General features: G+C 51.5%; 8 protein-coding genes across 8 annotated transcripts; 5 read left to right on the top strand and 3 right to left on the bottom strand.

The window, feature by feature from the left end:
• Positions 1 to 883: 883 nt before the first annotated feature.
• On the bottom strand, positions 884 to 2208 carry GT037_000060 (5-methyltetrahydropteroyltriglutamate-homocysteine methyltransferase; the record flags this gene model as incomplete). Its single annotated transcript, XM_038925107.1, has 3 exons — positions 884 to 1234; positions 1285 to 1942; positions 1994 to 2208. 3 exons carry the CDS (start codon positions 2206 to 2208, stop codon positions 884 to 886), a joined length of 1224 nt encoding a protein of 407 aa, XP_038790963.1.
• Positions 2209 to 3129: 921 nt separating this feature from the next.
• On the top strand, positions 3130 to 5761 carry GT037_000059 (nad-binding protein; the record flags this gene model as incomplete). Its single annotated transcript, XM_038925106.1, has 10 exons — positions 3130 to 3420; positions 3472 to 3534; positions 3588 to 3842; positions 3890 to 4311; positions 4657 to 4949; positions 5129 to 5149; positions 5251 to 5315; positions 5378 to 5449; positions 5500 to 5598; positions 5648 to 5761. The coding sequence occupies 10 exons, from the start codon at positions 3130 to 3132 to the stop codon at positions 5759 to 5761; spliced, it is 1695 nt and encodes a 564-aa protein (XP_038790962.1).
• Positions 5762 to 6359: 598 nt separating this feature from the next.
• On the top strand, positions 6360 to 7660 carry GT037_000058 (3-ketoacyl-thiolase b; the record flags this gene model as incomplete). The annotated part of the gene is made up of 2 exons (XM_038925105.1): positions 6360 to 6503; positions 6563 to 7660. The coding sequence occupies 2 exons, from the start codon at positions 6360 to 6362 to the stop codon at positions 7658 to 7660; spliced, it is 1242 nt and encodes a 413-aa protein (XP_038790961.1).
• A 192-nt stretch (positions 7661 to 7852) lies between these two features.
• GT037_000057 (uncharacterized protein) lies at positions 7853 to 8655 on the bottom strand (the record flags this gene model as incomplete). The annotated part of the gene is made up of 2 exons (XM_038925104.1): positions 7853 to 8405; positions 8471 to 8655. 2 exons carry the CDS (start codon positions 8653 to 8655, stop codon positions 7853 to 7855), a joined length of 738 nt encoding a protein of 245 aa, XP_038790960.1.
• A 234-nt stretch (positions 8656 to 8889) lies between these two features.
• GT037_000056 (succinyl-ligase beta-chain) lies at positions 8890 to 12704 on the top strand (the record flags this gene model as incomplete). Its single annotated transcript, XM_038925103.1, has 9 exons — positions 8890 to 8943; positions 9041 to 9118; positions 9194 to 9266; positions 9317 to 9416; positions 9476 to 10361; positions 10435 to 10561; positions 11017 to 11316; positions 11378 to 11724; positions 11808 to 12704. The coding sequence occupies 9 exons, from the start codon at positions 8890 to 8892 to the stop codon at positions 12702 to 12704; spliced, it is 2862 nt and encodes a 953-aa protein (XP_038790959.1).
• A 620-nt stretch (positions 12705 to 13324) lies between these two features.
• On the bottom strand, positions 13325 to 14596 carry GT037_000055 (pectin lyase; the record flags this gene model as incomplete). The annotated part of the gene is made up of 3 exons (XM_038925102.1): positions 13325 to 13954; positions 14005 to 14306; positions 14356 to 14596. The coding sequence occupies 3 exons, from the start codon at positions 14594 to 14596 to the stop codon at positions 13325 to 13327; spliced, it is 1173 nt and encodes a 390-aa protein (XP_038790958.1).
• A 1180-nt stretch (positions 14597 to 15776) lies between these two features.
• On the top strand, positions 15777 to 16004 carry GT037_000054 (uncharacterized protein; the record flags this gene model as incomplete). The annotated part of the gene is made up of 1 exon (XM_038925101.1): positions 15777 to 16004. The coding sequence occupies one exon, from the start codon at positions 15777 to 15779 to the stop codon at positions 16002 to 16004; it is 228 nt and encodes a 75-aa protein (XP_038790957.1).
• A 114-nt stretch (positions 16005 to 16118) lies between these two features.
• GT037_000053 (uncharacterized protein) lies at positions 16119 to 16406 on the top strand (the record flags this gene model as incomplete). Its single annotated transcript, XM_038925100.1, has 1 exon — positions 16119 to 16406. The coding sequence occupies one exon, from the start codon at positions 16119 to 16121 to the stop codon at positions 16404 to 16406; it is 288 nt and encodes a 95-aa protein (XP_038790956.1).
• Between the last annotated feature and the right edge of the window lie 117 nt (positions 16407 to 16523).

Genomic DNA, 16523 nt, shown 5'->3' with positions numbered 1-16523 from the left:
AGGGATATTGGCAGTTTTACTTTTGGCACTTGGAATCTATTCAAAGAATCTATTCGAAAGTGACCACTCCATTGAGAGGCTTCTCCATCCAGATGTTTTGCGATTGCATGCAGGTATGGATCTTGTGGCAAGATATGTCCGCGGAAAGGCGACGCCTTCCCCATTCTGCTCCCGCACCGACCTCAGAATCCAGTCTATTCCATGTCTCTTCCCAGGTCTGTCAATTCCAATTTCTCCTGTCAGGGACGCTTACCCTGGTCTGTCAATTCCCAATTGCCGGACGTTCCTCCCGCTTCGGAAGGGACCTCCACGGCTACAACGGATGTGGAGTAAACGGGCCAGGGACAAACGTGCGCTAGCACCTAGCGTGGGTTAGCGTCAACGTGCATTGAAAACCCTCTGCACCTGGACAGGCTTGGACTTTCGCGATTAGGCGCCCAGCATCGCACCCAGGTAACGATTATCGCCAGAGCGGACACTGGAAATAACGTGGTCATCTGTAGATTGCCGACTTCATCGCCGAGGAACAAATGACGAAGCATACCACGTGGGATGATAGTCATAGAACTGACGCAGGAACCAGCTTTTTGTCTCCTTGGCCCACGAGGCTGAGGCCAAAAGTGGGACTGACTCAAATATTCTACCCACCAAACTGCTCGCCATGCGAACGCCATGTTGAATTCGGCATTCGGGTCTAACTCCACAACACCTTTTTCCTTAATGCTCCAATCGCTCCAATCGCTCCAATCGCATGCGTTAAGGCGTACGTTCCTGCGTTCTCCCGCCCGGTAGCTGCGCCTCGTCCGAAAACTCTCCTATCCGCTACCAGGTTATTCCCTCCCATCCCATTCCATCCGCCCTGAACTATTCTTGTTCCTTCAATCTATGGTTGCCCAGGCCATACAGCGTCGGCGATGCTCCTTACAAGCTGCAGCTTCTTCCTCATATCCTCGTAGCCGAGACTGTTACCTTCGGCGTGTGACGCGAAGCCGCACTGGGGGCTGACGCAGCATTGCTGAAGGGCATCTTCACGAGATTGGCCGGTACCCTTTGCGATCCAATCAGCAGCCTGGTTCACCCTTGCGATCATCTCATCCTTGTCCTCAAGCTTAGGGAACTTGGACGTGATGACGCCGAGAACGACGTTCTTGTCCTTGGGAAGGTGTGCTAGTGGCTCGAAACCTCCTGCGCGGGGAGTGTCGTATTCCAGGTAGTATGTGTCGACGTTCAGGTCCTGATATAGTCAGTACGAAGGAGATGTTGTATATAGGTGAAGATGAGTACCTGGAATAGCTTCTTTGCGATATTGTCGTATGCGCCTTCTGAGAAATGTCGGCTGCCGACGTAGTTACCGCGGCACAGGTGGATGCCGAGATGCATGTCATCGGGACGTACGAAACACTTGTTGTAGAACTTGACATATGCATCAAACATCTCGTCAGCAGTCTTGTCGTTTGTCGTGTCGGCCTTCCAGCCCGCAAGCATATCTTCTGAGCAGAAATAGGCCAGGTTTGGGTCGTCGATCTGAATGTTCCTGATACCCTGCGCGTGGAGGATCTTCAGCTCCTCCTGGTATGCCTTCGCGACATCCTCAAAGTATTCCTCGTCATTTGCATAAACCTCCTTGGGGTAGGCTCTTCCGTTCATGTAACGGAAGTGGTACCACGATGGCGAAATCAACGTAATCTTGATGTTCTTCCACTCGCTCTCAGGCAAAAGGCTCTTCATAAGGTCGACTTCGCGCTGGTTGCTCGACGTGCCGGGGTGTTTAATCTTGTCGACGCAGACAGTCACATGGTTAGGGACCTGTTTCGCTTCCATAAAGGACTTGGTATCAGGCGCATACGCGCGGAACATATCCACGGTGTAGCCCTTCAAAACGCCGAGTTGGAGTTCCTTCATTCCATGCAGTGTTTCGAAGAAGGTACCCCAGAACATGTGCCTGCATGAACAATCAGTCTAGACTTGGACTAGCAGCATGCAGCCACCTTACCTGGTGTACTCTCCACTCGACACTACCTTGAGACCGCAATCTTGCTGAAACTTGACTACCTCTGCGACAGTCTTGTCCTCTAGAGGGACGAGCTCCTCTGGCTTAGCTTTGCCTGACGCGACATCGTAACGCTTCTGCACAAGCTCCTGGGGGCGGAGCAATGAGCCAACGTGCTCGGCGCGGAACGGGGGGCTTCTCTTGAGGGACGACGACATTTTCAATGCGATTGTATGGATAGCTCAGATAAAGAGTATGAGATGAGAACGAAGCAATTGGCAGGAGAAAACTTTGCCCCTCATCTTGTCCACTTGCCCCGCAATCACCACCGCTCATTAAGGACCGCTGGACCCTTCATCAACCCCGAAAGACCCATGCTCAGACGCCGGAGAGCTAGTAAGCGAGGCTTAGTATATAGAGCGTTGACGGGATTGGAAGAGCGATTGAAGGTGGCGGGTAGGCAATGTGGGATGCAGCTCAAGCTATGGTGGGGCCTTTGATCGATAAGAGAGGCGCCGCCCGATGTCAGCGCCGAGAGCCATGTGGTCAAAGAAGCTGGCGTCTTTAGGTTTCGCTTCCATGATGCCCTTCTTACCACAATCACATACTTTCGGATGCGCGCAGACAGCTTCTAAGTTTGTTGCAGAGAAAAAGCGATACCGCGAATACGTTCTGTTCCGTGTACTTTGAGGCGCAAGGCGTGTGCGGAGGCAGACTCGAACAAGTCGAACATGAAGATCTGGCTATGCTGTGGGGTGTACTGGGAAGTACACAGTCCCTTTGGTAAACCAAAACGACCTGAAGCTGCAGACCAGCAGTTGTTTGCCGTGCCACGAGAGGGCGACACAAAGACACAATATGCCCCACCACAGGTGTCGCATCGATGAGGATGACGCAATGCTCTGGGGACCCAGCATCATCGAGCCGCGGATATAACTACGAAAAGAACAGCTTTCGTAAGCAATGGCGGCAGTTACAACGGCGAAAGAGAGTAAATTCCGAGTTTCGGGAAAGCGCTACCCCGCGCTAGGTGGGATGTCGATAGCTACATATATGCTGTCATTGCCTCCGTGGCTTCAAGTCCAGACCTTGACCTGAAGAAACACCAACACAACACCTACAATCGAAATACAAGCAAGATGACGCGAGTTCTACTTACAGGAGGAAGCGGCTTCATCGCTGCACACACACTCGATATCCTGCTAGACCACGGACACAGTGTGGTTACCACGGTACGCACGCAGGAGAAGGCGGACAAGATCAAGGAATCGTACAAGAGCGCAGTCGACAAGGGCCAATTGAGTTTCGCAATTGTGCCGGATATTGCACAGCCGGATGCTTTTGAGAAGGCAGTCATCTCAGACCCTCCGTTCGAGGCTGTACTCCACACTGCTAGTCCGTTCCATTTCAACGTTACAGACGTACAAAAGGTGAGTACATTTTGAAGCCTTCAAATAGGGCTGTCCACTGATGGGATACAGGATTTGATTGACCCTGCTGTCATTGGAACAACTGGAATCTTGAAATCGATCAAGAAGAGCGCGGTACGTTGACGCGATGAGGCACCTTCTGCGCGCATGCTGACATGACCATGTAGCCTTCCGTTAAGAGTGTCGTCATCACATCCTCGTTTGCCGCCATCGTTAATGGAAGCAAAGGCTTCTGGCCGGGACACTCGTACTCAGAGGACGATTGGAACCCTATCACACAAGATGAGGCGCAGGAGAACCCGATGATGGGATACAGGGCGAGTAAGACGTTTGCTGAGAACGCGGCATGGGAGTTTGTCAAGAACGAGAAGCCCAACTTTACCATCTCTACGATCAACCCCCCGATGGTGTTCGGGCCAATTGTAAGTTGCAGAAGGCTCGTTCAAACACTTTCACTGACAGAACACAGGTACACGCTCTAGACAGTCTCGACAATATGAACACGTCAAATCAGCGAATCCTGTCGGCTGCACAGGGTAAGTTCAAGGACGAAATCCCTCCCAGTGGAGTACATCTGTGGGTGGATGTCCGCGATGTTGCCGAGGCACACGTAGCTGCGTTCGAGAAGCCAGACGCTGCCAACAAGCGCTTCTTCGTCACGGCTGGATACTTCTCCAACAAGGAGCTATGCCAGATCATCAAGAAGAATTTCCCAGAGTTCAAAGACCTGCCGAGCGACGACACACCTGGCGGCGACTACCCAGAAGGCACTCCTGAGAAGGGCCTGTATGGATACAACAACAAGCGCTCCATTGACGTTCTTGGCCTGAAGTACAAGACTTTTGAGCAGTCCATTGTTGACTCTGTCAAGTCATTCCAGAAAAAGGGGTTGTAGAGAACAACGTGAATTGCGCGTAATAACAGGCGTATGATATTGGTACGATTCGATTCGCTATGTATACTATCTAGGCGGCGCGCTTGATCGAGCGCAGAAACATCTGTCGCATGCATAGTGATCTAGAAGACGAGATGTCAGCATTGAAATCGTCAAACGATGGAGAATACAAAGTGTAGATGAGCAATCAGCCTGTTGAGCTTGAATTATTTTGGACTTCACCGTGGTTTACGAAGCCACTCGGAAGTTATCGTTTGTGTTGATCATCATATTGCGTGGAGATGAAGATGAATGGAAAGTGCTTACCTGTAGAACTTGAGCGCGACGCTGACCACTACAAGCTGCACAAAGCTTGATGTTGGCCGGCGATGGCGCTCTGGAGTGGAAGAGCAAGCGCGACGAGCTTGGAAGAAAATGACAGCGCTCGGCTCAAGGTCGGGCCGAGATCGTACCAGGACTAGCGCGTGCCCCACCAACGAAGCCCATCGATGGCGGGCAGTGACAGCAAAAGCCCAAACACGTTCTCGAGAATTCCACGTCACATCGTCAAATCGCCGTCGCGTAGCAATTCCCCAACTCCGCAACCAACTCCAGCCTCCATCAGACAACTCACGTCGAGGAACCGCAAATATGTGTAAGTTGTCCGTATCTACCCCACTACCACGGCTCCGATGCGCATGCGGTGCAGGTGTACAGCTTCGGATCGTCATCGCAAGGCTACATCGAAACATGCGGGACTCGTAGCAGGCGCATCCGATGTCGTTCTCATATCGCGTCCTCTGCACACGCTCAAAACTGACTGATTCACCTTAGCCGACTTCAACGCCATTGCTCGTATGTACCACGCGCTGCATACACCGCGCACAACCCCGCCTACACATCCTCCTCGCACGCTCCACTAGCCAAACCGCGAACGCGACTGACCCACGCTCCAGAGCAGTTCGTTCAGTTCTACTACAAGACCTTCGATGAGAATCGCGCTGGTCTCGCTTCCCTCTACGTACGCGACTCAGATAGAAGCAGATGCGCGAAAAGCAGCAGTCGGCTGACAGATGACTACAGAAGGAGCACTCTATGCTCACCTTTGAGGCGCAAGGAACTCAGGGTTCAGCCGCCATCGTAGAGAAGCTTCAGGTAATAATGACTCCCTGATACGCAACAGGGGCAGGGCTAATTTGGAGAAGAACCTGCCATTCCAGCAGATACAACATCGCACCGACACCGTCGACGCTCAGCCTTCTGCTGACGATGGTATCCTCGTTCTGGTGACTGGTGCGCTTCTGGTCAGTCAATCCCTTGTATTGCACTCCGTCTCGTTTTAACATCAAACAGCTTGGCGGCGAGGACAAGCCAATGAGCTTCACTCAGGCTTTCCAGCTCAAGAACGATGCGGGCAACTGGTTTGTGCTAAACGACGTTTTCCGTCTCGTATACCCCGCCGCATAGAGTGCCCTCTCTTTGTCTCAGCTTCGCTTCATGGCAGTGGTTACAGGTGCACATATAGAAACGCGGGGTCTTTGCAAACTTGCCACGACTGACGCGGTTTCCTTTTATGGGTTTTGAGCATTTTGGCAGGGGAAATGGATGGTGGATGATGACGGGGTTGAGAGTCGATGCGTGGCGCAGTCGCCTTGGGGAACGTAGCTACTTACGAGTTCTACATGATTGGATCGAGAGCTGAAATCATTTAAAATTGACATTGCACTTTCTTACAACACGTCCGCCTACCCCACGTTACGTTCATGTCATGCATATGCACCGAGCCCTTTTCCACCTGCATACGGGTTTGTTTTCCGCTGCTCACTTGGCGGAAGAGAGCTTTGCCGCCGTTTCTCCGCCCCGCGCTCACTTGCCGAAGTGTAAGCTCCACGCTTTCCGAGGAACCTGGAGCTTAGCTTAGCTCACCACGACCATGGCTTCATCGTGCGGCAATAGCCAGGGCATTTTGTTCCTTGCTCGCCTCTGCCTTACTTTCTGTCTCCCGTTTCGTTGATACCCTCACATCTGTCTTTTAGCGTTTCCTCACAGCAGAGTGTTAATGACAATGGCATTCGTACAAAAGGGTCTCAAGAACATCCTCCAAAAGAATCCCCACGACGTCGTCTTCCTATCCGCACTCCGCACACCAGTCACACGAGCGAAGAAGGGCGGATTGCGGGATGCTTACGATCATGAACTCTTAGGCGCCGTATGTCAATAGTCACCCAGACACAGATGCATGTCCAAGTACTAAAACCATCACCCCAGGTCCTGGCCGCCACGCTGAAGAAGTTCCCCAACCTCGATCCCGCAAAAATAGACGACGTATGCATCGGCACCGTCCTGGCTGAGCTTGGTGGCTCAAAAGCCGGTCGCATGGCCGCCAACCACATCGGCATACCCACCACCACGTCCTTCAGCACCGTCAACCGTGCTTGCGCTTCTGGTCTCAGCGCCATAACCTCGATTGCGAATTCCATCGCCGTGGGCCAAATAGATGTCGGCATTGCTGGCGGCATGGAAAGCATGACACGGAACTACGGGTCACGAGCGATTCCCACGGAACTCTGGCCCGAAATGAAGGACAGTCCGGTAAAAGAAGCCCGAGACTGTATAATGAGCATGGGCATAACATCGGAGAATGTCGCCTCGCGATATGGAGTAAGCAGAGCAGACCAAGACGCATTCGCAGCGCAATCACAGCAGCGCGCTGCCAAAGCGCAAGCGAGTGGGAACTTTGACGACGAGATTGTACCAGTGACTACGCGCTGGATTGAGCCTGAAGTCCCCGAGACACAGAAGAGCGTCACGGTGACAAAGGACGATGGTATCAGACCGACCACGACGATTGAGAAACTAGCAGGCATGAAACCAGCCTTTAGCAAAGACGGTACAAGCACAGCCGGAAACTCGTCGCAGGTCTCTGACGGCGCGTCCGCGGCTCTCATGATGCGTCGTTCCACTGCTACCACACTCGGTCTTGAATCCGCCATTGTGGGGAAGTGGGCGGGTACGCAGGTTGTGGGGTGCTCGCCGGATGAGATGGGCGTTGGTCCCGCTGTGGCCATACCGAAGTTGCTCGACTACACTGGTCTCACGACGGACGATGTGAATGTTTGGGAAATCAACGAGGCGTTTGCTAGTCAGGCTTTGTATTGCGTGAGGAAATTGGGATTGGAGAATAAGATGGATAGGATTAATCCGAATGGAGGCGCGATTGCATTGGGTCATCCGCTCGGGGCGACGAGTGGGAGGATGTTGGCGACGCTGTTGAGTGAGATGGGGAGGAGTGGGGAGCAGGTTGGTGTGCTGAGTAAGTGTATAGGGACGGGTATGGGGATGGCTAGTTTGATTGTGCGGGAATAAGGGGAATGGATGTCTATTAAATTTATGGATTATCTCTTTTCATAAAGAAAAGACTAGGCTTGTTGATTATTATTTTCGCCATGAGTTGTATGTACGTCTGCTATGAAGCTGGTACACTGGGTATCGGATTAGAAAAATGCAGTCGTTCTATCGTACACTGATGGGTTCCGTCTTGTGGCTCCTGGTAGGCCTTCATGCCTTTGATTTCTTGCTCTTCTTCTTCGATCGTTCGGCCAGGATCTCGTCAAGGAAACTCTTTGGTTTGGTTCGCGCTTTCTTGGGAGCTGGTTGCGTCACGTCTGCTTCCGCTTCTTCGTCATCAACCTCTCGCTTGACAGGTTTTGCGTCCGCCTGAACTTCCATAACTACTTTTTCTTTCGACGTCCCCTCTTCTTCTTTCACCGCGCCGCCTTCTAACCTCTTTGCCCTCGTCTCTTCATCTTCGTCATCGCTGTCGACTTTCTTGGCTTGTTGGTTCTCTTTCTTTGCCTGCCTTTTGGACTTGAATGTCGCGGCTCTCCCCTCGTCGTCATCATCCGACTCTTCCTTCTTTGCAGCCTGCTTCTTGTACTGCTGTGCTTTGGCTGCTGCAGTGGGTCTCGCAGCTTCCTGCTTTGCAGAAATATGTGCTTTTGCCTTCTTTTTCCCGATCAGCTGCTGTAGAAGCTTATCGTCCGAGGTAACTATCCTGCGGGTAAAGCTGCCATCTTCGATATCCTTAGGGAGTATACCGCCAAGACCGATTCTGGAGGATGGAGTTAGAATTGCGAATAGATTCATGGAACATGAAAACGGTTGCATCGGATTTACCTGTCGTGAGCATAGTTTTGTTTCAGATCTTGGTCATCGTCTTCATCCCGTGACTGGGTAGCATCATTTGTGGTGTCCCAGTCAGGGCGCGATCCGTACAGCGACGCCAAGAGCTTCTGTCCTTTTGCCTCGAGCAGACTTATGCGGTTTGCGATGACATCGCCGTCGTTTGTTCTCTTAGACATGTCTCTTGCGACTATGTAGGGGCTCGATATAGATCAAGCTGGGGCCTGACATTGGAAACATTTGAAGTTCCCGGCCGCGATATTTTTGAGGACCCGGTTCATTCTCGGCGCGCTAGCAGACGTCCGCAACAGCCCTGTGAAGCAAGCAACACCAGCTGCTAGTACTCCAGCTTTAACCCCCCCTCTCAACCCACCTCTCGATATACCCCGACGTGTGTCTGCCGCTCAGACATCATGTACAACTTTGCCCGCGCCCGGCCGCTGGCTCGCGCTGTTCGCGCTGCTGCTGTACGCATACACACGGGCCTAGCCCACCTGCAAAGCTGCGAAAGCCTCTTACGCAGCGTGCACCACAAATGAGGGCCATGGGCTAACACGGCGCCAGGAGACACCACTGATGCGCTCCCAGCAAAGGAGAGGGCTCGCCATCCACGAATACAGGTCCGCTGCCCTGCTCGAGTCGGTACGCAGACAGTCCACCTCCACCGCATATTCCCCAATTTCGCAGCACGGGTCAGATGTCTAACCAGGATTCCAGTATGGCATCGGCATGCCCAAGGGTGGTGTCGCTACCAGCGGCGCCGAGGCAGAGAAGATTGCCAAGGACATTGGTATGCGACAACAAGAGTAGAATGCACCTGTTCTGGACTAATGCGCGCAGGCGGAGAGGACGCCGTGATCAAGGCCCAGGTTCTTGCTGGAGGTCGTGGAAAGGGCACCTTTGACAATGGCTTCAAGGGCGGTGTCAGAGTCGTCTACTCGTATGCTACTACACGACCACACCCCACGCACCGCGGTCACCCTCTAACATAGCATGCAGTCCCCGCGAAGCCTCCATCCTCGCCGACCAGATGATCGGCCACAAGCTCATCACCAAGCAAACGGGAGCCGCCGGCCGGCTCTGCAACTCCGTCTTCATTGTCGACCGCAAGTTTGCCCGCCGCGAGTTCTACCTCGCCATCCTCATGGACCGCGCGTCACAAGGCCCCGTCATTGTCGCTTCGTCGCAAGGAGGCATGGACATTGAGACTGTCGCAAAGGAGCACCCAGAGGCTATCATCACCACCCCCATCGACATCCACAAGGGCGTCACCGACGACATTGCCCGCAACATCGCAACCGAGCTCGGCTTCTCCGAGCAGTGCATCGAGGACGCCAAGGACACCATCCAGAAGCTGTACAAGGTCTTCATGGAGAAGGACGCCACCCAGATTGAGATCAACCCTCTCTCCGAAACCACCGACCACCAGGTCCTCGCCATGGACGCCAAGCTCAACTTTGACGACAACGCCGACTTCCGCCAGAAGGAGGTTTTCGACTGGCGCGACATCACCCAGGAAGACCCCGAGGAAGTCAAGGCCGCTAAAGTCGGTCTCAACTTCATCAAGCTCGACGGCGACATTGGCTGCCTCGTCAACGGAGCCGGTCTCGCCATGGCCACCATGGACATTATCAAGCTCAATGGCGGCGCGCCAGCCAACTTCCTCGACGTTGGCGGTGGTGCTACACCCGAGGCTATCAGGCAGGCGTTTGACCTGATTACCAGCGACCCCAAGGTTACTGCCATCTTTGTCAACATCTTTGGTGGTATCGTCCGTTGCGATGCTATTGCTAAGGGTCTGATTCAGGTTGTCAATGAGATGAACCTCAAGACTCCGGTTATCGCTAGGTTACAGGGTACCAACATGGAGGCTGCTCACAAGCTTGTAAGTTCCTTTTTTTTCACACCTCGATTCAACGGAGAAAGGGATATTATGCTGACACGGTTTTTCCAACTAGCTCAACGACTCTGGTCTTAAGATCTTCTCCATCGATGACCTACAAGCCGCCGCCGAGAAGTCGGTGCAGTTCTCCAAGGTTGTCAAGATGGCGAGGGACATTGATGTTGGTGTTGAGTTTACACTTGGTATTTGAGCACTTTCAGGCTAGAGTTTCCCACTTTTTTGCGGGCTCGGCTGACTGGGTGCGAGTATGACAGGTTTGTAGATATAGCGGCCAGTGAGTCGATGTTCTGAATCCTTGTTTGGTCGATGATGATGGCTTTTACTGTGTGTTGTGTTGTGTGTATGCTGTGCCGCGCCTCTGTACCACCGCCTCGGCTGTGCACAGACATTATCCCAACCGTAACTGCCCAAAGCGCCAGTGTCTTTCCAACATTACTTCTATCGCCGTTCCCGTTCCATACCGCAACATTACAGTGATGCCATTAGCACCATTATTGAGGACTATTGGCAAGAGATGCTCGAGTAATAGTCCACACGCACCAATGTCTCAACTTTCACGCACGCTTACAATCACGTGTCGAGGTAGCCATCCTAGATTGCGCAGAACAGAGAGCATGCACAAACTAACATTTGATAGGCAAAACAATCGGGCGTGACGAATTGTTCAAGTACCCAGGTGGGCATTTCCTTGCCAATGAAAACAAAGCTCGAAGGCAAAGATATGTCAACTTCGACGTAGACCGACTTTGCGCTATAGCTGCAGCTCTTGGTGGACAGCATTCACCGATCTGTGAGATCGAGAAGATGGAAGGCGGGTTCAGCAAAGCACTCTTGTTGCGAAGAGAGGATGGCACCGAAATCGTCGCGAAGATGCCCTTTGCTATCGCTGGACCACCAAAATATACAACAGCATCGGAAGTGGCCGTTCTACAATACTGTAAGATTCTATGATTCCCAAAAAAAGTCGTGTATACAGCTAAGTTCATCGCTGGTGACAGTACACACATATACCAAAATCCCAGTACCCAAAGTTTTAGCTTGGGACGCTGATCCATCGAATCCAGTGGGTGTTGAGTCCATCATCATGGAAAAGGCTCCTGGTGTTCAGTTGTATAAAGTATGGGGTGACATGAATGATTGGCAGCAACTCCGCGTCGTAACCCAATTCACTGAACTTGAGGGCCAAATGGCGAAGATCCGTCTTCCAGCGAACGGAAGTCTCTATCTTACTGAGTCCATGGGGAAAAGCGACACATACGTCGCTCTAGATCGGGAGATGGATCCATCTGGAAACTATTGTATAGGCCCCTCTTGCGAGCGAAGATGGCATGCGCCAGACCATACTGTGACTCTATGTCCTCAACTTCACCAGGGGCCGTGTATGTACGATCTCGTGCCTTCCATGCAGTAACTAATTCTTCTTCACAGGACCCGATTTGCCTTCCTTCGGAACAGCTCTTATTTGAACGAGAGCTCACATTTCTTCAAGAGCGCTGGTCTGCTAGTACACCTGGCGCACCCCGGGCGACTCTCGATGAGGAGATCACTGTTCTGAACCTGGCCAAAGAGGTCATGTCTAGACTCAACGAGCGGACACTCATGGGGAAGGTTTCTGAGCCTGTTCTATGGCACACAGACCTCCACATGGGTAACATCTATGTTTCCGAACAGAATCCAGAGGAAATAGTATCAGTCATCGACTGGCAATCTGTCGTAGTCTCACCATTATTCTTGCAAGCACGCTTCCCAGAGTTCCTCACAGTCGGTGAGGACTACGTCCTCGGTACTATGGAGCTTCCAAAGTTACCTCCTAATTTTGACGAGATGGACGCAGAAGATAAGAAATTTGCTGAACACAACTTGAAGGAAGCTAAATTAGCAAAGATATACGAGATCAGCAGCAAGTCCAAGAACATACGGGGCTGGAAAGCTTTGCAGGTACCGCTGTTCATTCGAGAGCTCTTTATACGCTGTGCAGAAGCCTCGGAAGAGGGTGTGATACCACTTCGGGCATGTCTCATTGAGTATGCGGCAAACTGGGAAGAGATTGGCTTCGAAGGCGAATGTCCGATCAGCTTCAGCGAAGAGGAGTTGAAGAGACACGAACAACAGTTTGAAGAGTACAGTAGATATCACGAGATACACAAGTGGGCTAGGGGAATTCTGGGTACTGATGTTGAAGGTTGGCTAATGCCAATGGTGGACATTGAAGAGGCACGAAAGAAAAGCGACGAGCTTTTGGAGGAGTTTGTGCGCAGGTGTGATCAGTATAACATGACACCAGAGCGGATGAGGGAGATCTGGCCGTATTCGGAACGTTCGTAATGATATCAGGGCAGCGGGAAGCTTTGCGCATCGCTGTTAATGACTTCCTGACTTACCCGACCTTGGCCATTGCAAATTGATTCCGCCAGGCAACATCTGACGGCACGTTTGCTATCACTGCGGTTCGTGTAATTAACGCGCTTTGACCCATCTGTATATGTAACATGTGTTTGTAAAAGAGAAGGATTATTTCTTGCTTATAGCTAAAACCCAGCTCACTCCAGTTGTACAGACTCAGTCTTTCTCCATTGATCTTCTGACCTGTGACTGCTCGTACGGGTGTATCTATTGCAGGTACACCACTAGGCTGATTGCAGGCAAAGACGGCCATACTGTCGGTTGATGGCAGTCCGAAAACACACAATCATGGTCAGTCAGCTATAGTCTTATCGCATCAAGTGCATCATCTAACGTGGTTAGATCAACTCCGTCGTAATGTGCGTAGACTTGCATGTAGCACATAGTTCCTATGAATATTTGCAAGAGAAAGAAAAGATTATGTACAATGAGAACAGCTCCGCGGGAACATTTCGCTCCAATATATACACCCCTGAATGTATTCAGTCAGCTCCACCATGTGAGAATCCTCTGAGTTACCTTGACATCACACTCGTGGATGTTCAAACTCTGAACTTGGCTGACGCAGATCTCGCGCTAAGCGCAGAAAGCTTACCGTTGCCTGCACCGTTGGGGATCCTGGTGGTGATAGCAGAAGCAGCGACGGCCTTTGCAATACCTAGGTTCTTGAACTCACTGAAGAATGAGGTGTCCTTCTTGCTTGTCAAAGAGCTGGCGGTAGTTGTGGTGCCTTGGAAGAGGTTGACCTCGCAAGACCTTCCGAGAGCAGTGCTGCACTGCTTGTTCGTGTTGGCATCAGGAGAACCAAAGAGCTTGCCAGCGTAGTCGGCTACAACATTCTGAACGTTGTTGAAGACGTTGCCCTCGAAGATTCCACGGGCGCCGGCATCACCTCCCTCGAGCAAGTGACCCTTGACGTCGAACCAGACGTTGTTCACGGCGTGAAGGAGGGTCTTGCCGCTAAGGGCAGGGCCACGGCCAGCAGTCTTGGTGATGTAGTTGTTCTTCATGGTGATGGAGTCGCCAGTGCCAACCATCTCGAAAACCCAGTAGTGATAGCCGTCACAACCAGTGGAGTAGTCGGAGGCACCGTTGATGAAGTTGCTGGAGAGGGTGATGCGAGTGCTGGGTGTAAAACCAAAAACATAGTGTTGTCGGCCGGGGCGAGCAGTCTGGCGTAATGTGAGCAATTGTACGTTGTGATATGAATAGAGAGACGTACAGTAACATGATCGATCCAGATGAGATCAGCTCCGGCAAAGGAGAGAGCATCTCCACCCCAGACGTACTTGTGGTTCAAGTCACTGACTTGGATGTTCTGGACAATGACGTTCTTGCCGGCAAAGGAGAGTCCCTTTCCCTTGATAATGCCCTTGTTTCCAATACCCAAAATGGTCTTGTTGGAACCAACTTTGATGGGGGTTTTCGCAGCTTTGTAGTAGGTGACAGTCTCCTTCACTTGTCCTGCATCGCAAGTGTCTAACAGAATGCGTTGGCACTTTGCTCCAGTACCCCAGGACGCGCCTATTTCGGTTAGTATATTAGGTATGCGTTACTAGCGTTTCGAACGTACAAGCAGTTCCAGTGACTGTGCCCTCGGATGTGGTGTAATCAAAGGTCTTGTCAAGAACGATGACACGAGCGGTGCTGTCAGTCAACAACGTTGTCAGCTCCTTGATGTCCTTTGGATACTGCGGCGTGGCATTTCCACCACCCGTGACTCCAGTTGCGAAGCCTTCAGCTTTGCCAACAACGCCAACTGCGCTTGCCATATGCGCCAGGCTGGCAAGAGCAGCGATTGCCAAGAACTTCATGGCGAATCTAGAACTAGATCGAAAGCGGTAAATGTAGAAGAAGAATAGAAGTAAGGAGTGTAAAATTTAGGTGTGTGATGCCTCTCACACTCCGAGCCATCCTTGCACTATATGTCAAAGCCATGATTAGTGATCGCAATATTAACATGCCTACACAGCCATCGATCAAAGCAGAAGAGGATGTCTTTCCAGCCCATTCAGGCACTCTCAGGCGTGTTTCGAAACCGTGGCGCCCCCATGAATGAACCCACCTGCTCGAATCGAAAAAAGTGGGCACGTCTAGCGCGAACATCATAGTATCCTTTGCTGCAAGTGCTAAAGATGGCCCGAGCGGAACCGATTTTCCGTGGATGCATAATACGGCATTTTCCACGTTCAATCTATATCCGTGCGCTAGTCCCATGTAGGTTATAGGTGATCTACAAAAGACCTCTTTCAAGCGACGTCAAACCGGTGCGTTCTATAAAGAGACGACATCTCCGAAAGGCTCTTCCTTTTTCCAATCTACAAGCCCCGCTTCCATCGGTCAAAAGTCGATTTACACCGGATCCAGGTGACTGGCTTCATCCCCTAATCCGTTCGACGTTTCCAGGCCGTTGGTCCGGGTACCCGCGACATATCATATCGCCGACACATCTCGATATCCCAAGTTCTGAGCTCCTTGACGTGTCAATATCTCTTACGCACTGTGCACTCTACATCATGTGCGCAGATGTGGAGGTCATCCTTGTACGACCCAGGATTGGTTCTCGGGAATGAATGAGTAACATGGACAGGTGGGCTGTACTGACACGATTAGTGGATCGATGTAACAACCAGAGACTTACATCAAGTACTAACATTTAGAGACTCGAAGTAGATTTACGAAGTTGAACATAGTAGGCTATTGGAGCTTGTTGCGTACTACTGTATACTAATGAGTTCTGCGCTCTTGTACAAGCGTGTGGGTAATTGTAGCAGAGCAGTAAAGCACTCTATAGTCAATAGCTGACCATTGCTCGTGGAAGAGCACTTGCTTATGGTTTAGCAGTACCTACTCGTAGAAGAGCAGTCACGTGATTGCAGCCTAGCCGCCGTGCCACAATCCTTCAGCTGTGCCGCATGTTCTTTTAAATGCTGACGCTGACACCTGGATTTTTTTGAGGTCAAACGTAACGACAGGCTGCTTTTATTGTCTCCAATGACCACCTCTGCCAAACAATGGTTGAACGAGCTTCTCATCCCGTCAGACGATGATTACGCCGGCCACAGACATTGGGGCTTTACCATTTACCGTACCGGATACGGACCTGGACCTTCTTCCGATCAGCAATGGCAGCGACTTCTTGAAATGATCCAGACTAGTGCGCACGAGGAAGCTTTCGACGCTATTGAATCTGAGGAAGAAGGCCCTAAAGACGACCCTTAATTTCAAAAGTTGTGGTCGCTTTTTCATCTTGATGCACGCTCAGACTCTGCTCTAGCCGGCCTTGACATAGATCAACTTCGCCAGCTATACAACAGTGGCGACGGTGGCCAACCAATGAACGCGGACTTCAAATCGCACCGGATATTTCTCTTCGCCGATGACGAGGTTTTGTCAGGCGTCGACTCGATCGTCAAATGTGTGGATGCCGACTATCGTGCTGAGGACTATTCTCCGCGGCACACGAGAGGACAACTTTGCGCAGGCTGGATGCGAATGAACGCTAGAAGCATAGCGAACTTCTGGATTGAATTAGGTCTTCACTATATGTGTGAACTCGCTCCTCCGAACATTGGAGGAATCCAATCGGTGATCTGGGGACATGATGTTTCTTATTGCGGATAGCGGGGGATCATGGATTGAACATAGAATGGCTATAGCAGAATAGCTATCTATCTAGTTGCAGGTACTAGCGGCGCTTGCAGGAGCACGGCGACAAAGTCAGTCCATATTAGTCCACCA

The sequence above is a fragment of the Alternaria burnsii genome (assembly GCF_013036055.1).
Source record: "Alternaria burnsii strain CBS107.38 chromosome Unknown 705, whole genome shotgun sequence".
Lineage (NCBI taxonomy): Eukaryota > Fungi > Ascomycota > Dothideomycetes > Pleosporales > Pleosporaceae > Alternaria > Alternaria burnsii.
This window is presented reverse-complemented; position numbering and strand designations above follow the sequence as displayed.